This window comes from Haliaeetus albicilla, chromosome 4, assembly GCF_947461875.1.
Source record: "Haliaeetus albicilla chromosome 4, bHalAlb1.1, whole genome shotgun sequence".
In the NCBI taxonomy this organism is placed as follows: Eukaryota; Metazoa; Chordata; class Aves; order Accipitriformes; family Accipitridae; genus Haliaeetus; species Haliaeetus albicilla.
The window spans coordinates 27,395,963-27,422,112 of record NC_091486.1 but is presented as its reverse complement, the minus strand read 5'-3'; the positions used below and the strand labels follow the sequence as shown (position 1 = coordinate 27,422,112).

At 37.8% G+C, this 26,150-nt stretch overlaps 1 protein-coding gene and 1 long non-coding RNA gene across 9 annotated transcripts in view; one reads left to right on the top strand and one right to left on the bottom strand.

The window, feature by feature from the left end:
- The window catches only part of ZNF385B (zinc finger protein 385B), a 179,503-nt gene that overhangs the window by 24,601 nt on the left and 128,752 nt on the right, over positions 1-26,150 (top strand). For 4 of the 7 annotated variants that reach the window (XM_069781574.1, XM_069781575.1, XM_069781577.1 and 1 more), the window contains one exon: positions 7,042-7,344. In XM_069781574.1, coding sequence (XP_069637675.1) covers positions 7,044-7,344 — 301 coding nt within the window. In that variant the 5' untranslated portion in view covers positions 7,042-7,043. Of the gene's footprint in view, positions 1-7,041; positions 7,345-14,950; positions 15,094-15,370; positions 16,015-26,150 lie in introns of those variants that run through there. The other 3 variants (XM_069781583.1, XM_069781581.1, XM_069781578.1) reach the window with 3 other exon arrangements.
- The window catches only part of LOC138685115 (uncharacterized), a 51,705-nt gene continuing 38,029 nt past the window's right edge, over positions 12,475-26,150 (bottom strand). For both annotated transcript variants that reach the window (XR_011324355.1, XR_011324354.1), the window contains 2 exons: positions 24,611-24,914; positions 12,475-14,612 (listed from right to left, as the gene is read on the bottom strand). This is a non-coding gene — a long non-coding RNA (uncharacterized lncRNA). The remainder of the gene's footprint in view (positions 14,613-24,610; positions 24,915-26,150) is intronic.

Below are 26,150 nucleotides of genomic sequence, written 5' to 3'. Positions count from 1 at the left end.
TATTTTTTGCTGACTGCTTGGCATTTTGGCATGTTGAGATGTTTTAATCCTGGCCTTTGTCCAACAAAGAACTAATTTAAGTCTGCCTATATTTTTGTGTTTTTTTTTCGTCCTTCATGGGTGTTGCTTTAGAAATACAGAATATTTGGGGTTTAGATCTTTGATAGAAAACTAGAGTTCCTGGGTGAAATAAGGTGTAAATATGACCCAATAATGACAATCAGTGATAAGGTGTAAACATGACCCAATAATGACAATCAGTGATAAGGTGTAAACAAGACCCAATAATGACAATCAGTGATGTTTGGTATGTTGTGGACTCTGTTTATGAGGACACTAAAACACAAAGACTGGACTGTGTGGTACTTGATTGAATGTGTTGCAGAGAACACACTGGGGTGGCAATGTGGTTATCGGGCATGTTGTATGGATTTATTCAACAGACTTGTTGATGGAGAAAGCTAAGGGAGCTGAGTAGCCATTTTCCTGGCAGGTCTATTCTCTCTGATTGATAGATTTACACATGTGGTAGGGGAGGACAAAAGTCTGAGATGACATATACAACCATGTGTTGGACACTTTGGGCATCTAGATGTTCTTCTACAATTAGATAAGAGTACTTACAGTAGAGTGCAAGTTAACTGAAGGTAAGTAATGACTTAATGACAGATTCCCGAGCAGAAGGCACCAACTTGTCAAATGGTTCATCAAGCAAAATCATGTTACGATAATGCTGGAAAACTATCTGTTCCTCTTGAAGCATAATCCAATATATCTGTCTGGACTTCAGACTTGATTAACCTTCTTGGCAGCAGTCAGATATGTTATGTCAGGTGAGGATATATCTCTTTGGCAAATAAGTCGATGTGTAAATCTATTCCTGTTAAGAATGCCAGAAATCTGTGAGTATGGGGGTTAAAGAGGAAAGGATCAACTTTATAATTAGAGCTAGCTACAAACATGGGCACATGCAACTGCAGTCTGTGATAATGTAAGTCAAGAGTGATTTTATTTATTCCAGTTTAGCTGAGCTCACAGTATAGTACAGTAGGTCTAACTTCAGGTTTCCTTAACATGGACAATTTCAAGGCTGGTAGAACAAAGCAAAATACTACCTGAATGTTTTCAGTTTTCTGAATTACCTTGTACCGAACAGCTAATGTTTGTGTTGTGAAACAACCATCTGTTTTTGTAGCTTAAAGAGAATCTTGTTCAAATGTTAAATACTCTAAAATGTGTTAGTGAAGAGGCTGTCAGCCATTTGTCATACTACACCATTCAAAACTTTTCATGCACAGGAATAGCACGCTGACTTCCTATTCCTCTTCACATTGATAAACCAGCATCAAAATACAGGCTAAAATTACTTAACCCAGTTTGGTCAGTGTGCCATGATTACCTGATTATTCTTTACCTGTCACAGGAATAAAAATGTATTTACTTTTCTGAACCATCCAGTTTTTACTGTAACTTTAAATTAAAACATTCTATGTGCATTGTGAGCAGAGATGAAAGAAATAAGGAAGAGTGATCAGATGTGTATGGATGGGTAATAAATAGTTTGACAGGTGGAAACATTGCAGAATATGATGTCTCCTTGAGGAATTTCAGAACAAGATGAAGATCAAACATGGCAGTTCTCTGTTTTGATTTGTACTGAAAGAAAGAGGAACACATCTTCTGAAAGAAAGCTGGTCCCTTAAACATATGGGGGATTTTTCAAGGTTGGCTTCAAAATAGTCTCTAGTGCTTTTTTAACACTGTAGGATACTGCGCACAAGGCTCTATGCATATGCTGTTCACCACAGTATCCCAATAGAACTTGTTGCCCAGATGGTGCAAACCATATGCCTCTTGATAGTTTATCTATGTTTGGGAAATACTATCTAAAAATATAAGAAAGGTCATAAGACTCCTCAAAAGCAGCTCTAGGGAGTTTCTTTTAAATAATGCTCTGGAGTTATTCAAGCTAGTTGTCTGAATGAACCTGTTTGGAAATGTAACAATATAGAAAGCCAGTTAATTTTTATATTGGTTCCTGGGTCTTCCATAACTCATTTAACTATTTCCAAAGGCTAAAGGAGAAAATTCTCTTTGCCCATATGTAAGTTTTTAAAATACGTTTTCTATTTTGCTTACCTGGCACAGATCCACAGAGGGACGGCAGTCTAATTACATTTCGAGCACAGTGGTTCTTTGAAGTATCAACTAATTGGGAATGGTCATTGCGAAAGTTTAGACCAGCACTCAGGAAAAGAATGCTTCATGTAACCATCACTAATTCATTAGGATAACCAAAGCTTATTTCCTTTGAGTAAAGATTTGCACATTCTCACCTACAGCAGTGTACTATATATAATACTTCTTTGTAGCTCCTCTGAAAGCACAACTCTGTTTAAAAGTAAATTAGCTAAATTGAAAGGCTAATTGCCTTGAGCTTCAAGTACAAAGGATGTCCACACTTAGATTTCTTTGCCAGCTGCAAGAGGCTGAGAAGATGTGGTTTCAGAAATCCTAACAGGGTATCTCATGACACAGAAGAATTTTAATGTGGTGTCATAAATCACTAATTTATTCTTGCTCCAGTATTGCTTGCAGAATCTATTCGGGTAGATCAGTTCTGTGTACTGGGGAGGAAATGTGATGGGGTGGGGACAATTTATTTAGTCTGGTGACAGCTTACGTCAAATACCTGAAAAGCTCTTACTTCCTTGCTTCCTCTTGTGATTTTGATCAGAGTAAAAATGAGTATATCTGGTTTGAATCAGAACTTACTGTTGCAAGAGAAAGAAGCAGACTTTCAAGTACCTGTGAAAGATGAATATGACATGAATATGACATACAATCCCTTTACGGACTTAGATTTTTCTAGATAATTTCAGCTGGATGTTTTCTACCATACTTGGATGCTCTTTGTTTCCTGCTTTTTTTCTTCGTTTCATGTTCTCACCTTTCCATTTTTAATTGCATCTGGTCCTCTAAGTCGTTGAGTAAATACAACTACAGTGATATAGCACTACCTTTGTAATGTGTGTGTATGGGACATTTTAATTTGTGGATATTGTTATGTATCAGCTGCTGCTGAGATTTGGCTTCTACTGTGCTGTATCCAGGTTACACAAAAGTGGGAGCTTGCAGGATTGATCTATTGTATTTTCCCCGTATGATAATTTCTATCCGTTCTCCCTTTTAATTAACTCATTCTTTTTTTTTTGTCTTAAACCTACTTCTAAATACTTCACAATCCCATCTATATTACTCTAAATGATTTTTTTGATTTTGCAGAATGTAATGATCATGTAACTTCTCTTTATTCTCAGTTCACTGACTGTAGTCTCAAGTAGCTGCTTCTGTTACATGATAATGTTATTGAGCTGTGTGTAAGCCTGAGGAACAAAATGGCCCCATTTCATATCTGGCTCCTGGTGGGTAAGAATAAATACCATCCAGAATTCTTCAAAATCTGTCTGCAGTGAAAAGCTCTTTTTGAAGGAAAAAGACACTTGCCAGATGCTTGCTTGCATAAATTTGAGGGACTAGGAAATGTAGAGAACAGGAAGAATGCAGAAGTTTTTTGGTTTGTGTGGGTTTTTTGTTGTTTTTTTTTTTCTAAATTACAATTTAATATGTATGTACAAGTTTCTTTCATAAAAGTGTAAAGCATTCAGATAGCTTTCTAAAGAAAGGTTACCTCTTACAAAATAAATTGCATTCATGGTGACATTCTTAACACTGACTCAATGCAGAGTAGTACTTGGTCTGTATATTCTAGAGCTGGGACATTTCAGCAGAGATGTTTAAAGGTGTGTTTTTCCAACCCTAACTTTAAAGAAGAAAGGAAGGAGACAAAATTTTAAAGACAAATGGGACCTTTCATGTAATAATCTTTTTATTTTTTGAACAAACAGATACACCACAAGAAGTGATCAGTTATGGTAAAAGCTGTATTACTGTGTGAAAGATTTGCATACTTTAAAATCTCCGTGGATGTTTGCCACCAACATTTTCTTCTTAAACACTTTAGAAGGGACTGGACAAGGCTTTTCAAACGCAGATGATTTGCTGTACCAAATGTTCAGGCATCTCAAATCCCAGGAAGACGAGGGCTGGGATTTCTGTGTAGGAAAAGGCAGACTTCTGAGTGTTAGCATGGTTTGGTCTTTGGCTGCATGTACAGGTCCTCTCCAGTGTCGGACCGGTCAGACACTTTGCTGCTGCAAGCCCTGCTAAAGCAAAGGTTTAAGATGCCTAGTGCAGGTATTTTTTCAGAAGTGCTTTGCATCTGCTGCTCCCATCAGTTGTTGTGAGGTCATTGCTGCTTATAATCAGGTCACCTTTTAATTTAGATGCACAGCTTTAGGCAATCAGGGTTATTTTAAAATTTCAGCTTGTGGTTTTTAATTCTTAAATTAGTAGCAAGAGATTGCTTTAAGGACTGATTTGTCCTGTGTTAATGCAACTAAGATGGTACTTTGTAGTAAAAGTGCATTTAAAACTATTTTGTTTGTAAAAATAAAAGTGAACCTTGGACAGTAGTTTCTTTTTCTTTGTCTGAACATTAATTTTCTTTCTAGACTGGCAGCTGGGATGCCTTAGGGTGTAGGTGCAGTGTTTGAGTCCTTCCTGTGCTCAGTTGTTCTTTCTGGGTGTGTCCATATTAGAAACATTTTTGGTCACATCAGGAGTGCACTTTTAAGGCAAGTGCTCTGATTTTCCCCGCTTAACCCCGCTTTGGTTCATATTTCAGCAGTCTCAGACTTTACCAGTTGAGAGATTTTGTTCCTTTGGATGAAAGTAAACCAAAGGGTGCAGTCCAAATGTGTACCTTGTGCTGCCATGATAATGGGCTAATGCAGTACCAGGCTGGTGCTTTCCAAAATAAACCTCCTTTGTAAGGTTCTCATGCTGTTACAGGTACTCAGCAGAGCTGTCTGCTCTATCAGTCTGCTTTCTGGTCCATGCAGCTTCCTAATGCAGATGTTTGCCTCTGTCATTTTTAAATGCATCCAAACTACCTGAGTTTCATTAAGATCTTATAGATTATTGAAATAATTAGTGAATTATATTTTGAATTATTATTTGGTTCCTGCAGCCGTATGAGATTTCTGACAGGCCAGGATTTTTAAAGTGTTACCTATTTTATTATTAAATAATTATGTTTGTATGTTTATAGCATCTAAAAAAATGTAATATAAAAATACTTTTGTTTCAAAACCTTTTACTTTAGGGAACAAGACCGACAACAGCACCGTTGAAAGAAAAATATACAGAAAACAAAGGGAGTAAGGGAAATTATTTATGGTTTAAAAAATACATTGAAAAGTAACAAATACTAAAGCTCTAAGCAGATTAAATTTTCAGATGAAAATGTCATCTAAGCTCAGCTGAGTCGAGGATCTTGGTTGCTTGCCTTGAAATATGATACTTATGCTTAAATGATTTAGTGTGACAGTGTCTAGCCTAGGTTTGCAGGATCAGTAGTATTTTGTTTTTAAAAGCAATAATGTACCTGTACCCTACAATTATTTTTAATAATTATTTTTTGGTTTAATATTTGATGTCATGTATATCTTAATGAATATATTGTTTATATTGTTTATTTGAAGACAGGACTGTCAGTTATATGAAACAAATATATGACTATGAACTCTATTTATTCAGTGAATCATGCTTGAGGAGGAATCTGTACAAATGCTAAAATTTTAAGCATGGGCTAAAGTTAGGAATGTGATGAAATACTGCATCCCACCATATAAATGACTCTAACCTATTTCTGAAGTTTTTTCCATTTACGTACCTGTACCAAAGAACCAAACAGACTTTCTCCTGGTAATATACTTGTCTGGGTAACGAGAGGAGTATTCTAGTATTGCTTGTGAATACTACGCAGTTTTGGGGAGGTTTGCTATGACTGCTTTTGTGGTTTGTTTTGTGTGTGTGGAGTTGTGGTCTCTCTAATTCCTCCTGCCTAACAGGGTGGTATGTGTGCACAAAGATATCTTTGCTTCTGAAAGCTGAACATAGGTGCAGTCTTCCCTGGAAAGAGATGCTCTTCTGCACAGCTCCCTGAGCCAGCCATCAGCTGATCCACAGTATTTGGGTGGTGGGGGGAAAGAATAAAGTGTAAACAGCAAGTTGTTTAGCCAATATAACAGAAATATTTTCTATTTGAGTTACCCTGGACCCTTCTTCCCCTTAGAAAGAGCCCCCCCCACCCGCCCCTTCCTTCTCTACTGGTTTAGCAGCATGCATTAAATAAAATACACACCTCCCTACCTCCCCCCCCCATATGTATAAAACTGTTCTTTGTGCAGCTTGTTCATTTATCATGATGAGGTTTTTATTCTCTAGGGACAAGTGCATATTTCAGGCTCTTGGATTGTTGTTCAGGGACTGTCATTTACTGTGTATGTGTGTAGATCCCACAAGACTAACTTATAGTTGGCATTTGTCTGTATAATAATTTTAATTGTGAAGGTATAGACGGACTACTATAGACAACATCTTAATGGTTGTACGAAGGCTGAAAATTTGGGGGTATATAAAAGTGGAAAGTATTCATTAGTCTCACTTGAACATTCTGCTGTCTTCCAGTGTTTCAGTAACATCTCTTGTCTGCATACTTCTTGTTGAATAATTGTACTTGAGACAGTGGGTACTGCTATGGGCACTGAAAAGTGAAAAGCTCTGGAACCAGTGTTTAGTGAGGCCAAGGAAATGTATTTGAAAATAATCTTAACCTCTGCTAGAGATGCAATAATAAACCTGCTTTAAAATAGAGAGCTTGCAGAACAAAATAATGAGTTGTTTTGAGTAGTTGTTGTGCTCACACTGTGATACATTGCCAATTTACTATTTCTGAGCGCTGCGGTGTGTCACAAATGCATGTATTTATTAAGTGACGCCTCTGCAATTTGGAACCTTATTTGTTAAAACTGGTCTTTGTTTCACATTGTATAGCATTTTAAAAAAGAAAATGCTGATTTAGTAGTAAGTGGTATTAGTTGGCTTCTGGTACCAATTTTGTCTGTTGCTTTGTAGGTATGAAGCGTCCATTAAGTCCTGACCACGTCTTTGAAGATGGGATTATGAATCAACCAGCTGTTCTACGGGGCTTTGAAGAAAAAGGACTGAGGAATGACAGACAGGACTATCAATTAAGCAAAGAAAAAAAGAAGATACTGTTTTCCTTCTGCGAAGTGTGCAACATACAGCTGAACTCTGCAGCACAAGCTCAAGTTCATTACAATGGGAAGTCACACCTGAAAAGAGTGAAGCAGCTAAATAATGGAAAACTCCCTACAAGTGCAGCTCCTGGCACTTTGTTTGCAAGTACAAGCACAGGTACATGATTAGTATGAGATGTTGGATTTTGGTCAAGAAATCTCAGGAAGCTTTTAAGCTCTACGCTACCCACCCAACATAACCATTAAACTTAATATAGATTAATACTAGTAGCTAATAATATTTTGCCATGGAGAGAATTACTGGTGTATTTATTTTCCTGTGAAGCCAACTTGTATTGAGGCAATATTGCATTAATGCATGATTAATGGCTGTGTTGGGCCTTGTGTAGTTGCGATATGGTCTATTTAAAATTAGCTGTTGTGGCTTCAAATAGTCATGCATTTTGTCATCTGCTTTTGCTCCCAAAACAAACTTCTGGAAGGATGCTATGTGTACAGGAGAAACTTTTAAAAGAAATGTAGTGGTGGGAAGAAGAGGAGGAGAGCTGGAATTTACAGGGCTGGCCCTTTCATTGTTTCTGCTTTCAGTGGTCTGGGTTTTAATTACTCTCAAGTGAGAAGTAATTCGAAATAATACTTTTTACTTACTGGGCAAAGCAAAGGTCCCAAATGCTTTGGCAAAATGCATTTAACATGCATAATGTAAAGGTGCAAAGCACATAATATGTACTTCTTTACGCATATTAGAAAGTGAACACATGGAACAAATGATTTGCTCTTGTATGGTTGTAAGGGTAAGGATGTTGTGACTCTCCTTCCCTTTTTTTAAGGGGTCCTGGTATGCCATATGGTCTCTTGCTTTGAAGTTCATAGTTTTAGGATTTTGCTGCAGGATTATCGTTTTTCTGTGATGTTCTAACAGCATTGAAGAAAATTTGTTAGAAAAATTTAAGGATGCTTTTCTTACTGATAGTTGAAATAGATAATTTCTTTCTTCCCTTCCATTTCTTTTGTTAAAGAAAATTCAGGGGCTTTTGACATTTTGTAGAATCCAAAAGGGCCAAAGTTGATCTTGGAAAGTATTCTTTACATCTCAAACAAGTATAGCAAGTCATCCTTTCTAGTTCTGAGAAATAAAATGCTGCAGGTATTAAGGAATTATTGTCTAGAAGAAGCAAAAGTTGCTGCTTATTAACACTTGGTATTGATGAAGTAACAGATCTCAAATCTTTATGAAAAAAGTTTTACTAATTTTATTAGAGTTTTTTTTTTTTATTAGCCACATGAGGGGATTTGCTTTGGGGATTTTTTGTTCTGCATCAAAACAAACTGTTTTAAAGGGTTTAGCTGCTTCTTTTTTTTTTTTTTTCTTATTTTGATTCTTGTTAACTGAATTTGACTTTTTTTGAATTCTTTGGTATTGTTTTGTTTGGTTTAGAACCAAGTAGCGTAAGGGTATTATTTGGGTAAGGCCTGTGGTCCAAAAGATTAAATTCCTTTTGAATAACACCTAAATTACATAATTATGTGCATTCTTTAAATAGCTTAATATCTATGAGACATTCTAATTTAATTTAAATTCCTCTGTGTGCAGATAGAAAACATTTTAAATGTTTGCATTGTATATTTTCTGTGGCTTTTTGTTAGCTGGACCCCTGCACCTGATGTCTTTGCTGTTGTTCCTGGGGATTGCAGCAGATGCTCAAAGGCACCATTGCTCAAAGAATGCTCTGATGCTGGGAATATTTTATGTTTGCTGGAACACATGCTTTGGGGTTACTGTATAGCTTAGGAGTTAAAATTCATGTTTCTTTGTGCTTTGTTCACTGATCTCTATATTAGACTATATCCTAGTTATTTACTAGTTATGCTGGTCTATGCAGTGTATGTTGAAATAGGTTTTCTGTTTTTGTAGCTGAAGGATGTTGGTTTCATAGCAGTTAAAAGAAAGAAATGCCTTGCATATGCAGTTTATTATTATTATTGCATAGACAATTTAATATACTGCTTAAGAGCTAGTATGAGAACAAGATGTACTGAAATGTAGTTCTCAAAGACCACTTTCCAGAAATTATTAGAAATGCATTTTCTTATAAATTGACATAATCCACGCTGTTTTAATCCATGTCCTCTGGAGTGTTACTACCCCTTGTAATGGGAGTCTGCCTTTCCCATTTCTTTGGCTAACATTGTAGACAGAATTTATTGTGCAGATGGTAAGAGAACAATATTAATCTCACCTCACCAGTGAACAGACTTTATTCTACATGCAAAGGAGGCAAATAGCCTCTCATACTTCATTTTTGTAACTACATATCCTTCTAATGAACCAGGTAGTGAACAGTTCAGCACACCTCAGGAAGCTTTCTGCTAATCTCTGGTTGGAGTTTTCCTCTGTCTTCGTAATGTGAATGTGAAATTAGTAATATTCCTGTTGGAAAATAAGGTGATTGTAAAATATACATGACTGTAAATATTCGTTGACAGTACAGACAGGATTACAGACCTGCCAGAACTCTCTTGATCCTGTGTGACAAAACTGGTATGTGCACCATCACTGCCTCCAGCCTCCTTGGCTCTTGGTGGACTTTCTTCCAAATGGTGATGAACACAAAGGAGTCATGAGACATATTTTGATATTCATCCTCTTCTGAGGTCCTCTCTGTGACAGGTGGCCTCAGGTTGTTATAAAGTGTCCTTTTAATTGTTGACTTCCACTGTGTTTTATAACTATAATCTCAATTTGTTGCTCGTAACTTTCAGTAATACATAATGGTCCTTGTTGTACTGCTATTGAAGAGTTTAGTAAGATTTGGTAACTGTGGAATTCCAGGCCATGGCAATAATACTCCACAATGTGTAGATGAGGTGGGTTTGTACATTTAAAGTCTGAATCTCTTTTTAGAAATAACTTTTAAGTTACTTCTTTATACTTAAGTGTATGATTGTCATAGAATTTCAAAAGGTATTTAGCAACATATTTTTCTAAAAAGCCTACTCTGTTTCTATAGACTTTTGGTTATTTTGCCTCCCCCACCCCATTACTGAAATCTAGAAGCTATTTTGCTATTGTACCTGTGCCTGCAATTTCAGTTACTTCACAGCAAGTAAAATTGCATGTAAATTAAACTTTCACAGCTGCTTTTCTTTGTATTGACCAACTCAAGGAATTAATTGACTAAATTAGAAGGCCTTGGTGATTTGATCCACTCATTAAACTCCTCGTTTTCTTTAGATCGGTGTTAAAAATTATGCGTGTGAAGGAAACGGTATTCTACTGGAAAAGTATATTGCACACAATGTTAGAGCCTCCGCTGTTGCTTATGTTAGCGATTGTTCGTTACCAGTGGAACCCATCCTGTCTTACTGCAGCTCAGGCTGAAGCTTGTCAGTGACACCGTTCCCAGGGGCCATCCCTACCCTTGTGCCAGGCATATCTGATGTACGGCCAGGCTTCTGCCAGAAGGAAATACGTGAAGTCTCGGGAAGACAAGAAAGAGTGTATTTGCTTCTGCAGGTTGAATTGGAAATGATTTCAGTTGTTTCCTACAAGCAGGAAAGGAAAGGCGAGTTTCTTGCACCCTTGGGGAAACGTGATTTGGAGCGGGCCTGTTGCAAGCTTTTCAGCAGCCCGTCTTGCTGGAGCCTGGCGCGGTGGGAGCAGTGGGTCAGGTCGCAGCCGCTCGGGGTGCCCCGTGTCCCACCTGGCACCCCGAAAACGAGGGTACCTGCAGCACCTGCTCTTCGAAGGGGGAGACACCAGTCCTGAGAGCATGGTGCGGACTTGGCTAGTTAGAGGTTGCTTGCCTCCTTACCTGCTAACAGCCCATGAGTTAAGCGTTGAGGAGATGAAGGCGGGCGGGGAGGGCGGCGCGGCTGCGGGATGGCGAGGCCGCCGCGAGATGGCGCCGGAGGCCGCCGCGAGATGGCGGCGCAGCCCGCGCTGTTGGGCAAGCGGGGCCCTGGGGCGAAGGGGTCGCGGCGCTGCCTCGGCCTGGCCGCTTCTGCCGCCGCTCTGCTCGGAAGCCGTTGTCGTTAAGCAAGCTATCTGCAGGGGTAACAGCGAGTTGCTTGTTAGTATCCGCTGTGGATGACTTCGTTGTGTTCCTCCCGGTTCTCCTTTGGAGAGGATACCGATTTTGTTCCACGAATTCTCATTACTTGTTCCCCGGGGGGTGTGTGTGTGTGTGTGTATCTCGTGGTGAGTCTTCTCATTCTCTCTCTTTTGCCCCCATGCTAACATCGGAACGGTTGGTGTAGTTTTAAGAGTGAGTGTACTAGAAATACCTATCGAAGTCCAAATTGTGCAGATCCCTGGAAATGGGTAGGGTGGTTTCATTTTTGTTACAGAAGGTACCCAAATTCTAGAAGTAGGCAAAGCATAATCACTTTTTTCCTGGGTCCTAGGCTGTTTTAAAGAGCAGATGTGCTTTAGGGTCCGGATGGCACTCATTCATGGCATGTTTGAAGATTTTTCTGTAGTTTTGGCTAGAAGTGAGATTGGGATGTTAGTCCTCTGGCAAGTGTATTCTGGCAGCAGCTCTGCCTCTTTGTTCTTGGAATCTCTGACCCTGCAGGAGAGTTTTGGAAATGCTGTGGGACCCTATGCTGTGACTCTTTGTAGAGAACAGTCCTACAAGTTAATGTGTTACTCTGCAATACTGAGGAAATAATCACAGGATGATTTCCCGAGATACTGTCAACACGCAGTTGGGTTATCTGGCTCACAGCAATGACAGCCAGGGATTTGTTAAGCTAGCAAAATAAATACATAAATGACTAGACTTCTGTTGTGTTTGTGACTTAAATCAGGTCACAAAAAGGGCCTGGTAATGCTAATGCAAGGGAGAGGGTAAAACAGCAATCTTGGATATGGGAGGAGAACAAGGGAGTATGGAAAAGGCAGGGGTTGTTTTTTTTTTTTTTCACTTGTGGCGACAGAGGTTAGAACTGCTTTGCCTTCTTGTGCAATGCCTTATTAAGTTGCCCTAGGCATCATTTCAAGTTAATGGAGGCAGGGAGGCTTACAATTAAAGTGCTCAGAATTATCCTTCAAAGGATCCATAGACTATATAGCTAACTTGCATATTGGTTTCCCCAACTCAATGTCTGGAGTTAGGAAGTGTGAACAGTGTCTTCAGCCATGTCAAATGAAAAGGACCTTCTTAAACAACTAATTTAGATTAGTAATTAATTTTCTAAGCATTTGACTTCTTCTTTTTCTCAAAAAGTAAAACTGACTATTGGTAGACGTTGAGAAATTATTCTGAAAATATTCCAGATAGCCTTAAATCCACAAGGCTTTTTTTTGTTTTTGTTTGTTTGGGTTTTTTTTAATGAAACTGTAAAGAAATTACTTTGCAGGATTAAATGATGGTCGGTTACAACAGAATGAAACTGCAGTGCATTACTTTGATTTCAGTGGAGTTTTTCTTTGGTTTTTAATTGTCAGAAGAATCTGATCCTAAATGAAGGTCTTTTTATGTAGGTTTGAATCCTTAGCTGGGCCAGGACTAGCTTTCTGACAGGTAGCTTAGTTGCCATCTAAGACTGCTTTGTGCCAACTTAATGGAGAACAGAATTTTTGCTTACTTTAAGCCTCTTGATTTAGGTCCTCAAATTCTTTATCAATGTTTGTCTTTCATTTTTCTAAAAAAAGAACAAGGATAATCTGATTTTTATTACAGAAGATCTTTATGAATTATTCTACCAAGTACTCAGAGGAATGCTAAGCAGCAACGAAAAGTATCTTGAAAAAAGTTTGTGAGCTGAGTCCTACTAAATGTGTGCATGCATAGCCATAGAATTGTTGTGTAAGTCTATAGGGAAGAGGAGGATAGTAGAAAGCACTGTGAGCTTACTCTTTCTTGTGTTATGCCAAAACCTCTTTCAGACTTGTAGGAGGTCAGTGCTTGTTCTGCCTTCCATGTCTGCTGCCTATAGTCCAACCTTTTGGAAAGCAGTTTGAAGGAGGCTGCTGCTGTGGGAGCACAAAGTGGAGCAACGCCATGGGGCTTCCTCCTTCTGCCCCCTGTGTGAAAGGGAGGTTGTTCCTCACTTTGCTATCCTACTCTGGGTAAAATCTGTTTTTCTGTTTGGAAAAGATTAGAGTCTTTTGCTAAAAAGCAAAACTGTTACCTTTCTCCAATATAATAATTAAAAAAAGTTAATGTTCCTGTAATGTAATTTAGATTAGTGAGTGAGAAACTGCTAGTATTTCACTTCTCGCTACAGGGTATGTTGACTTCTTTTCTTAGTCAGTTGTCTTTTGAACAAAATTGCATTTGGTAGATGGTTCCACATTGTTTCTATCACTTGAGTATTTTCCACAACTTAATAAATATGTAATGTTACATAAGTTACATTTTTTTTAAAATGTGAAACGTATTTATGGTAAGTGATTGCTATTTTTCTTTCACAGCAGTCATGATTATCTGGTCTGAAATTAAGGGGATTTATTATATTGTTTTAGTGCACTTGATAATCCTTACAAAATGTTGATGATGAGAGTCACTATCAAGGGACAGAGCTGACATTAAAGATGGTTCCTTGTTTGCTAATAACGACAAACTGTATCCATAATACTTTGTTCTGCGTTTGAGTAGCTGCACTGTGAAAGTACTGGTAAAATTCATAAAAATAATAAGTAGGTATGTGCACTCACTGGTAGTCCTGAAGAAAACAAAAAAAAAGGAAAATTATTGTTTCATTGAGGTTGGTTGTTTTTAAGCAATTGGTAAGTTGTATTAGAGCAAAACATTCAAAAATTCCCTAATAGCAAAAAGAAAACCCAACCTTTTTTGAAGTTGGTAAAGGTTATCAGATGTATTATTCATCTGTAGCCTCCATTTCATTCTCTTGGAGGTGGGGAGCACATGAATGACATTTGTAAGCAAACAGATGGAGTGTGTTACAAGTATGGGAAAAATCAGTTTGGGGTGGGGTGGGGGTGGGGGTGCTTTGGGTGGAGCGGGGGAAGGTTTCAAAATAAAATTGGCTACCACAGTTGGCACTCTTTGCCACTAGTTTGCATAAATATATTCTTGTATCAAAATTCTCTGCAAGATTCCTTCTTGGAGAGTTTAACCTCTCTTCAGGGGCAGTTATGCTGTGGTAAAGAACCACCATTTAAGACCTCAGAGAATCAGATGTTCTAGAGTTGAAGACCAAAATCACAGCTGCTCAGCAGCCATGATTTCAAGCTGAGAAGGGGCTGCAGGAGTGGTGATGACACAGCTTCTGCTCTGGTTGGGGGGGGTCTCCCTTGTCATTTAAACAGCCTGGGCAATGGCCTGGAAAGCTACTGAAATCAGTTGAGTTCACGTTGCTGCGAGGATTTCATATTGCTGCAAGGATTTCTTCACTGTCTCTTTGAAGGGTGTGATCCATAGTTTACAGGTGTAGACAGCTGAGATGAAAGGGGATCTATAAATGCAGAGTCATAATTTTTATTCAGTGTGCATTTCCAACAGTGATTTCTGTATTAAAATGACTGAAAAAATAAAATAAAGTCAGATTTGTTTATTATTTTTATCTTGCAAAAGTAAATCAGATACTCTCTCTGTATGTAAATATCCTCATCTGGGATCAGATCCTGCCAAAATTTCTCTCATAGTTGTCTCATGACACAGTAGTGTATTTGGATAACTGTACAGGTATTATAATAAAAAATCCTGTGTCTTTCTATTTCTTTGCAAACTTAACCTAGTCGTGATTACATCTGATTCTTATTATACTGTATATCTCTGTGGGTGTGAGTATGCACAGCAACACATGCCCTCTTACCTTTTTTGGGAAAGAAAATGTATGAAGTACCTGAAAAGACAAAAAGATTTACATAGTGGGAAGTCTGTGTGGGAGTAGGAAGAGCATGAATTTAATAAGCCATGGAGATTTTTCATAGTAGGTAATTAAAAATTATTGTTGTTTTTGAAAGACGAAGGCATTGGTCATGTAATGTCATGCTTTTAGTTGTTGGTTCAGGTTTTTTTGTACAAATGCTTAATCTGCTGGACTGTTCAGATATTTGCTGGGTCAGTAGTATAAAATTTTTCATCCAAATATTTATGCTTCTCTTTGATAGATATCCTATTTGTTTATGTATAATAGACTTTGTTATGTTATTAAAAAGTACTTATTTGTTCATTTGCATAATTGTAAATTAATCTTATTTAGAAAAGCTGTAAGGAATCATTAATTTTTATTGCTGGATTTTTTTCCAATAACAAACCTCATCACAATACAGGCTACTGATTCTCCTCTGTCTCGTGTTCATTGTAGAAAAGGCAGAGCTATTTTTAACATTTACACAGTCTAGATAGATGATTCTTCGTTCCGTGGGGTTTGGAGCTGAATCTGTAGAGCCTCTTGTAATCATATCCTTTTTTTTAATGTTTTGTTTGAATTTGATCACTGTAGCTGATTCCATGCATTGATAATGAAGGCTTGGGTTGCCTGTTTCTCAGCATAAATTCGCCTCAGACTTCTACTTTGACAGTGCTCTGTGTTTCGGTACGCATGAAGATACAGAACTGAAATTGCTTTGCTTTCTTTACAAATGACTCAGAGTGTGCTTGTCCTTCCCTAAAATGTTGCCAGCGTGTGAAGGATTTTCAATGAGCAATGTAATAAGCCAGCATCTGGGAAGGTTTGAGGCTGCACTGGTATAACAGTGTACTGTCACACAGATGATCAGGGCTGGAGCCAAGTCTCTGTAGCACCGTAGATCATATTGGTCACATACTGGAAGTTTTGTTTATGTAACTTGGTTGGTGTTTAAGCTGCTTAAATAGTATTGCCATAATGTGGAGTGGACTTCCCAGTAGAGGTGAGCATGATTTTTATTATTAAACTTCACTGGATTGTTTTCTGATATGTTACGAAGAGTAGATGCTTACATGTTTGGCATTATTTCTGTGTGCATGTCATTTGTATTTTAGTTATTCCAGTGGAAAGGATAAGAAAAATGCAAGGCATATAATGCATATTTTTCTTCTCTTCTTATTTCATTATTAAAAGTAACTCTAAATATGTGGCAAGCTCCTTTTCCTTGCTTGCTGTTTGCAGAGGGCATCTTTTCAGTAGGTGATTTCCTAGGCATTTTAAATGTTTTTTGGAACATGTCAGTGGTGCAGTATTATTGTTGTAAAAAGAAGCTAATTAGCAGTGTGAGTAAATACCTCTTACCAGAGCTTGCTTTCTGGCTTGTTAAATCTCAAATTATGGTTATAATGATACGTAAAACACAAGAGCTGTCAGATTCTCCAGATAAACTAAGAAAGTAAAAAATGAAATAAATTGTATACTGGGTTTGACATCTTGCATGTGTCTGTCATTGTTAATATTAAAAGTTATGACCTGTCATGCCCAGGGTAACTTCCAGTAATTCATTTGCACTGACAACTTGCTTTGAGAAGGGTATAAAATTACTGTTGCTTCTACCTAACGAGTTAAATTTGTGATTTAGTGCTGTAAGTTTTATTTAAGGGAACAGATAGTGTGCTAAAGGTAGCCCGTGAAGTTCTAGTAGTAAATCTTTAAGCTCAAAAGAAGCATTATTGTAAACTGAATAGACTTTGTACCTATGTGTTAAAAAAAAAAAAAAACAAAACCAACAAAGTTTTTTTACTGAGAATTTCACCTAGAGCAAAACACAAAAAATTAGTTCAAGTGAGTTACTTATTAAGCATTGCTGTTCTGCTAATATGTTTAGTTTGTGGTCAGACCTGCTCTCATTATATTTGCGTTTGCTGATAGTAATTTTTTTAATAAAAGAAGGAAAGATGCTGAAAAATATTTATTAAAATGTTTTTCTTGCTTGCTATAGAAATATCTATGCTCACTAGTAAAGACTGCTGTGGTTTGGGGTTTTTTTTGTGAGGAACTAGGACAGCTCATGCATTTTCCTGCTAAATATATTTATGAGGCAGCTGTTTTATAGCTTTCAGCTCTAAAGTTATAGATAAGTGTGTATTTGTTTGACAGAAGATTCGAGAATTTCCATTTACTGCCAGTACATGTAAAGCTTGGCTAAGCAGACTGCATCAGGAGCACACACCATTTGTATTAGCCAATCTGTCTTTGCAAGTCCCAGGGCCACTATCTTGCTAGAAGCCACTGTGTGCTTTTGAAAGCATGAAATTAGTTTTATACTGAGCACATGGTTTCTCATTTAGCAGTTCTTTTTATGGTAATGGTCAATTTATGGTTCAGTGCCAGAATTTTGGTGTTCTGTCAAAGCTGATAGCTTCTGCTAAGGTGTTCTTTGGAGATAAAAACAAACAAACCAACCCCAAACCAACATCCTCCCCCCCCAAAAACCCAAACCCGACAAAAATGCAGTTTGTGGTGGGGATCCTAGGGAGACCCTAGTAGAGGAAAATTCTCCCCAGTGACCTAAACTACTCACATTTCTGATAGCATTTTGGAGTTGTTTTGTTGTAGTCTTTAGATAACATTTATAAGCATACGTTTGTCATTCATGAGATAAAATTATTAAATTCATTGTCACTTTCTTATACTTCATACTGAGTTTTATAATCACTTTGCAATAAGGTTTTTTCATGACATGGAGAATTACTGTCCCTCAATGCTGATTTGCTCTGTGTGCTTATTTAATGATCAAGGACAAAATATACATGAAAAATGTATATGAAGCACCCTAAACATTCAGGAGAGATGCTTTTTAGAAAGCAACTTTAGAACACCTTACAAATGTTACTCTTTCTTTGGAAATCTGTAGGAGTCAAAATAAGTTGTTAGTAAATACCTTTGTAAAACTTCCTTTAATACATATAATTCATAAACTGATGAGCCAACTTTTTACCCGTGTTTCATTCTTGGAAGAGGGCATTTTAACTGTGCCAGATTGCTAACTGTTCCCTCACTAGCAGCTATCCTTAGTGAAAGATTAAGGTCATTAACACTGTGCACTGTTAGGCTTCACTTGGGTTACTTTGTCCAGTTTACATTAATCTTTCTTGTATATTAGGTAATTTTAAATTGCTTTGCTTTTAATATAGGTCTCCACAGTTCTGACTTGATCTTGCACTAGGCATTTTTTTATGATACAGTATTTGCTGCTTTGCTCAGTTCTGTCTGCAAGGGGCAAAATTTGACATTGCATTTTGTGTGGAAGATGTGGTAGGTTCTAGAACTGGTAATGTTTCTTCTCTTAAGTGCTGAGGAGAGATCCTGATCAGCTACTGATATGGCTTCCTGGGAAAGAAGAAGCTGGAGGCCATAGCTTCCAGAAGCTTATTTAAGAAGTAAACTTAAGGTGGTGTACCATCATGGAGGAGGAAGAGAAGTAGAAGCTATGGAGACTACTGCTCTTTGACAAAGACACTTGGAATGTGCAGCAAAGTATCACTTCAACACAGCTCCTTTCTCAAAGCCATGTTGTTTGGATCATCCTGTAGTCACGAAATAGATGCAGGCTGACAGCTTGTTTTTTATACAGCTTTAAAAAAAAAAAAAAATTGCTGTCATTTTAGGACCTTTGAATACATTTGCTTGCTATTCTTCAGTGTGTGTTTAAAGGCTACCAGGCAGAAAATATTGTTATGAACATTTGGAAAACAACGTGTGACATGTCACTACCGTGACATATAAAACTTGTTTTTTTTCTTTAAGTGCTTGAGCTCTAATGCCTTTCCTTGTCCTTTTATTCTTTTTGGGATTCTTTTTATCCATGCTTTTTATTGCTATGAATACAAGCTTGTCACATTTCAAGCTGGCTAGTTCTTTGTTCCAAGACGTTGTTGTTTGTAAGGTGCTCTCAGCTTCAAAGTTCTTGCATCCTCTTCCAAGTGTCTTTATTGCTGCATATTTCCCCTCCTGCTGTTTCACATTGGTAGGTAAAGTGAGAAGCAAGATCTGGTGTGCTCATTACACTGGGCAAAACTACTTCGCTTCCTGGTAGGAGCTCTACTGTTTCAAGAGCCATTTCTACATCAGATTGGCAATTACCACATGGCACCGTAATTTTAATTTCTCCTCCTTTAGAAGACATCAGTGTTAATGTATGATGATCTTTTGCAGTTTGAGAGCATTTGGAAGATAGCAGCTTCAGTACTGCAAGGTTACGTACAAGGAGATTGTGAAGGAGAGGAGGATACTGTAAGCTGAAAGGAAAAAATGATTGGGGAAGTGGTATGGGGTTGTGACCAATTCCATGTTGATCACTTGACTTTGGGACCTAAGTCTAGCCAAGTTCTTTGTGGAAATCTTGAATTTGCCTTTTGTAGTGAAGGTCACCAATGATTCCTGTCAGAGGAGCCAAATAAACCGAGAACTGTAGTTCACTGTGGCAGTCCTGCTGAAGCTGGAGTTTATACGTTTTTCCCTGTCTATAGGCTAAAGAGCCAGAGATGTTCTGGAGGTCTCACCCAGAATGTTTAGCCAAGAAATTGTGTGTGTTTTCATATGCTTTCTGTTCTGTTGAATTCTGAGCAGTTCTCATAATATGTCTTTGAAGGGAAAATGAACTAACTTCCCTCTTTCATGTATGCTCTTTTTGTTCCTGCAAGGATTTTTTTGGGGGTGGGGGGCAGGAAATGAGGATAGCAGGGTACTTTTTGATCTGTATGGGTGTAAGGAGAGTGCTTTTGTATTGACACCAGCAGTGAGGGCAGATGAAAGGCTAAATTCCTTAGCCTTCCTACCCTGAAAAATTTTTTTGTCTGTGATTGAGCAGTGCAGATCTCAGGAGGAGATGAGGAAGTTTTTAATACTTCCTTTACTTTTTAATACTCTGTGAATAGAGAAATACAGCTGCTTTAAGGACTGAGATTTTCAAATTCATATAGTGTGTTATAGGAGCTACCTGAGGGAAAGGATATGACTGTGAAAGCTCAGTGGGCAAAACTTTTCCTGGTAGGCAACTTGTGAAATTGTCAGACATTTGACTGGACAAGAAGCTGTGGTATGATGCGTTTTGTGATACCATATGTTAGTGCGTGTGGTTGCTCTGGATAGTGTCTGAGGTCTGTGTTCAGGTCACCTGTGTTCAGGGGATTAAGGGTTGTTTCCAGGTCTAGGGACTTCTGAGGTTATTGTGGTGTGTTCTTTTCTGGATTTTTTTGTTTGTTTGTTTGTTTTGTTAGCTGTTCATTTGGGTAATGTTTATACTTTTACTGAGCTAAAAGAAGAGATTGAGAGTGCAGGTCTCTAGTGTGCTGGTTTCCCTTTTGCTCTCTTCAAGTGTTCTGTAATGACCCAATTAGAAGTCAGAATATATCACCTGGAAGTTTGTGACTTCCACCCAGGGGCTTCCATTTTCTTTCTTTAGGATACTTCATTGTAGGGGGAGCAGAGAGAAGAAGGGGAGGGAAGAAATCCATGAAGGAAGTTCTTAAAATTGTCCGCCTTTCTGCTCAAACTGGATTCAGAATTTTCACATGTGCAATATCCTCTCGCTCAGCCTAGGGTGTTTGCAATGATGACATCCTGAAATGTTTTGTTTCATAATAGGTAGAATGAAACCACAGTTCTGGGACTGAGCATTTAAACATGATCAGAAAAGGAGACGCCTTTTTTTTTTTATCAGAAGAACACATTTAAATTGAACATGGAGAAAATAAAGAGGTGAGGAAGATTTCTAGGCTTTACAGTGGCACATCTGGATAAAGAGTCACAGAAATCACTTCATCAAGAAAAAGCAGACTAGTTGGAAAGAACTGAAGGTTATTGTTAGGAATTGCAATTAGTGTATTGTGGCCAGCTTTGTTAGTGGTACCATTGAAGCCTGATATGTCTCCAGTAAGGTTCTGAATAGTAAAAATCCATCCTCTATTAAGTAATCATTGTAGCAACCTCTTTTTAAGGAAATGTAAATAGCACTTGGCACCTGTGTACCCCAGTTACTTCTGAAAAGTAGATTTAAGCTTTTCAGTCACTTTGGCTGGTGAGCAGGGCACAGACTTTCAGAAAAGCCAAAGCTGGAACAGGTTTATTTGAGGAAGAGGTTTATTTGCTGAGAATTAAGTCATCATGAAAACATCCTCAGGTTTTTCTGTAAACATGTTTATAAAGAATGCTTATATGAAAGTGGTGTAGTACCAGATTTTTTGTTAATAACTATTGACAGAAACAAGGAAAAATCTGGCAGAAACAAGTAAAAAAATTGTTGTCCCTTCTTAATTTTGCTTGTCATTTGCAAACACTTGCTCATTTTGATAATTTATCCTCTCTAACAAGTATTTCTCCCTTGAGGGAATTTTTTTTTCTTTCTTCTTTCCTCCTTCCTCAAAACAAACAAGTCAAATGACTTTGTTTTACAGATTACTTCAGATTACCTTTTCTGGAAAAATAATATTTGAGTTGATATCGTTCTCTTAATTGTATACTAGACTTCTACTCTGGAAGTTCTTGTTACTGCATGGTATCTATGCTGTTGGTATCCTTCTGTAGGTAATGTTTCTCAACTGGACAATCAATGAAGCTTAAAATCCAAATCAATAAAGTAATAATTTACCAGCAGCTAATAAATTAAGTCTGTAATCTAGTTCTGCTTTGTAAGGAAATACCCATGAATTATCTAGGTGACAAAGCTATTTACTTAAATATTTTATAAATTCCCAAATTTTAAAAGATTTTTGTTGCAAATGGTCAGGTTATGGTACTTAGTGTTTCCTATAGTTCACTAACAATTATTGAGTTAAGAGGCAGAAACAGCCTATTGCTCAATAAGCATATCAGGATACCCACTAGAAAAGAAGTGGTAAAAATGAGAAAAGTATAACTTGTGGTACGATTAGCTTGAAATATGTATCCAAACTATTAAGTAATTATGAAAAACAAATCTTTGAATTGACATAATTTCATATGTGATTTGCTAAGTACAGCTATATAATGGTAATTTTTAATTTATAAACAGATACTGGATTTGTAAATGTTTGTCAAATAGTTTCACCAGCTTTTACCCAAAACTGTCATGTTGTTCACAACGTGATGTTTATTCATTGATCAAGCCCAGGTTTACTGGAGTCTTCTGAGAAATGCGACAAAACAGAATGAGCCGTTGCAGGAACGGATAAAAGCTGCTGGGGATTTCCATGCTCTGAAGGTGCTTTGCAACCTAAACATGTGGCTTCTCCTCTTGCTCTCTTTCATGCACGTGCTCACTTGTTGGAAAGATGTTAATGGGCTTGGTGGTGAAGAGGGAGAGATTTGGGTTAGAGCTTAAGTACGATGTACCAATTAACTCAAGAAGTAAATTAAAATTAGAGGAAGGGATTTGTGAGAGCAGAAGGCATTGCTGCATCCTGATGCATGAAATGAAACAGCGACATCGTTGGAGTCAGGGTGTTCCAGACTTTTCAAGGGCCAGCTACCCTCACACATGCAGTTTATCTGAGACTTCAGTGATCATTAATCATGCGCCTAAGGTTAAACATTTGTGTAAGTGTTAACAGGTTGTTGGGTATGGTTCATGAATAGGAGTTTGAACTGGAGCAGAAGAAAATACAACTTCTGGCCATTGAAAATTATGTTTTAAGGTTGCATTAACTCGAGATGAAAAATAACACGATGGTTTTTGGGTATAGGCCTAAAGAAATACTGCTTGAGGAGATGCACACTGGATTTTTATTTTTTTGTTTTGTTTTGTTCTGTTTTTCACTTTCTGGCTGCTCGTTTGATCAGTTCCCTTATTTTTCTGCCTGCAGAAAGTGAAGCTATTGCGAGGCGTGCAGCAGTGCGGTACTCTGCCCCAGAAGGTGGGGGATGCTGAAGCACCCCAGGGTTTTGCCCCCATCAGCTGTGCTTGTAACCTGGCAGTGAAGCTGATCACAGCTGAAGACTCACATGCCTAGACTGTGAATTCTGTGGTGTACTTTGAGAGTTTTGTGGGTTTTTTTAATTTAAATTTTTTTTTTCAATCTAGGAAACCTTCTTGTGGAGAAAATCTGTTTTGAGCAAGTGCACAATTCATCAGAAGAATAATTCTGAGGAAACGCACACTTTAATTTTTCAAGTATTTTGTGTTGCTTTATATTGCTATAGCAAGAGACTAGTATTTGAATAAGTGTGGTGTACTTCACCTTTTTGTCTGTGTTCAGAAACACAATTTAATATACCAAACTGTTTTTTATCATTAGAAGTCCATTTTATGCATAATAGGCATGTTATTAAATAAAACAAAATTCAAAGGGTTAAAAATAGCTTTATAAATAGTATTTTTGTCAGATGATTTAATTTTATTATCACTGTTTCAAGTAAAATTTCCAGCCGCATTTACTGAAGCCTCTTTTGAAGAGAAGCTGTGTTGAGTTCTTTAATTGTTGATGTAGATTTCTTTGGGTGGTGGTCTTTTATATGCAAAAAATATATTTGAAGGGCTGTTAACTTACTGAATAGCAAGCATCACTGAAATTTAAAGACCTATTTGAAATGGAAGTCATAGATTTCAATTGCATTTTATGTCAAGACTCCAATGGCAGAAGGAAAGAGCATTTTTTAGCGGATAGTGGTCCTGTCTGTTGCATGTTATTGCACTGGACATCTACCCTGGCAAAACCAGGCCATGTTTACAAATATAATATGCTTATTTTTTGCTTAAGTTATTGGGAGGTGATGGAATGACAGACACATACTTTCTGTCTTAGACTAAATGCAGTTACTCTTCCATCTTTTTACAGTTTTGCTTCAGAAATATTTGTTACGATTATCCAGACTTGAAGTCAGTGGATCAATTGGGCAAATAAAGCTAGCTATACTTTTAAAGTATTTCTACTTTGTACTGCTTTCCGCATTTGGAAACCGGGGGTTGCTTTGGTAGATAGCGAGCACCCTACCCTGGCTGCTTCAAGTCTTCCCTTTGCAAGGTTGATGCAGTGCATCAAAGTTACTTTTAACTGCTTTAAATAACTAGGGTAAGAATCCTAATCACAGAAGTTGTCATGCATTAATTGAATAACTATGGAGTGGAGAGCAGGAATGTGTTCTTTCTGCTGGCTGCCGATTAGCAGGCTGTTCGACTGCTTGGAATCTCATCCACTCTGTATGAGGGGTTATCATTCTCAGAACCGACAGCTGCGCACCACGCAGAAGGGAGCTGATCCAGCCCCTCTGAAAGAGCATGTGCCTCATTTGTTCAACAGCAATCCCTCTGTGGCAAAAGTGTACTGCTGGAAAAACATCAGGAGTTTAGAAAGACTGGGTGAGGTGCTCATGTACACGATAGGGAGCATGCATGGAATCTGGGTGAAAAAATTCTGTCTTGAGTGGTCAAAACCACGTAGCTAGAAACGATATATCCTGAAATACGGGAAAATAGTAGCTTTTAGTAAGTAGTTGAATGGTGATCTGCAAGAAACTGATGTGCTACTGTAAATACACTCCTATCCTGAAACTGAAATCCCTTTACTCCCTATATTATTTTCTAGGCCATCTATTGCATAAACACGTTGTTTGTTGCTTACCTTAACAGAGTTCTAGGGTCGGTAGAAATAGTATTGCGAAATCAAGTTTCAGGTGTCACGTAGTTGTTAGAGCAACAACCAGTAGCAGTGCAGACACGCAGTAGAAGATTGTTTGAGGAGCCAAAATCTTGTAGAAATGGTCTCTGGTCTCTCTCTTTTTTCCCTCTTTTTCTTTTTTCTTTTTTTCCTTCTCTTTTTCTTTGATCATATTGCTGAATGTTAGTGGAACATGACTGTACTGTTGTGGTGTGGTGCAATCAGCTGCCAGAGTGAAGTCAAGTCTGAAGGGACATCTACCAATTAACTGAAAATAATGAGAAAAATCTTCTTGTTACACTAATCAAAGCAAACTTGTTACCAAGAAATTTGGAAGTCAACAAATTTGTAAGCCATGTATGTCTAGCCTGACTCTACTGGTATAAACAAAATCAGAATCAGTGCATCCACTGGGACTCATAGACTCTGAGGACCAAAGGAATCACCGAGCCTTATCTCCTGTACAATGCCAGACAAAATAATCTCAAGTATTAAGTCCTTCAGTAGAAGAAATTGCTTTCCCTAACATGCCAGTGCTTGCTGGTAAGTCCAATAAATGTGCAATTGAACTAGAACATATTTAGAGACACATCCAGGTTCAATTTAAGGACTTCAGGATGTGATGAATTTACTTGTTACACTGTTGAATTGTTCAAATAACCCTTTACCTTTGCAGTTGAGAACTGCTTCTTACTGCCAATTTGAATTTCCTAATTATGAGCCAGGAGGTCCCTTTTCTTCCCTACTATTAAAGAACCCCTATTATTAGATACATTCTCTTTTTAAAATGGCAAGGAAGCTTGATTTAAAGTCCAGCACTGTTTGTATTAAGTGTGCAATTACAAACGCAGATTGTGTAACATCTGAAAAGAGTATGTATTACTTTTTTCTTCTGATAACATGGTTCACATCAGTGGCCTCAGTGACTCTCCAATGAATTGGAACGACAACTTTGCCTCCACAACAGTGGACTGTTGGGTCCTTGTTTTTAAAGTCTGCACAACATACTCTAACAAATACTCTTTTCAGCCACAACTGAGTTGTTAAAGCTCTCTTAGCATTAACTTAGGAGCATGATGCCAATACTTATCAAGATTTTTCTGGACTTTTGCTGTCTTTTCCTTTCCCCTAGTTAATTTTCATCTGGCAGGATCAAGCTTTTCTCAGCGAGCCCTTGTGAAAGGACAGTTGTTTTCGTCATCAAATCCCTTGCTTATGGTATGCACTGCTTGTTTTGCTCCTCTGTAGAGGTTGGCCTGTTTCTAAAACTATGTTAAATACTGAAAGGCAGCTATGCAGCAGCTCTGTGTCCACTTCTTGATGCCATCCAGCATGTGCAGTGACCTTTGTCACCCAAAGTTATTTTACCAGTTGTTTAATTCTTTTTGCAACTATATGAAGCTTGATATCAGTGTGGGGATTTGGGTGGTGGAGTCTTAGTCTGATTTCCTTTACATGATGTGTGCTTATCATTTCACCTAATTTTCTTGGTATTAATTTCAAA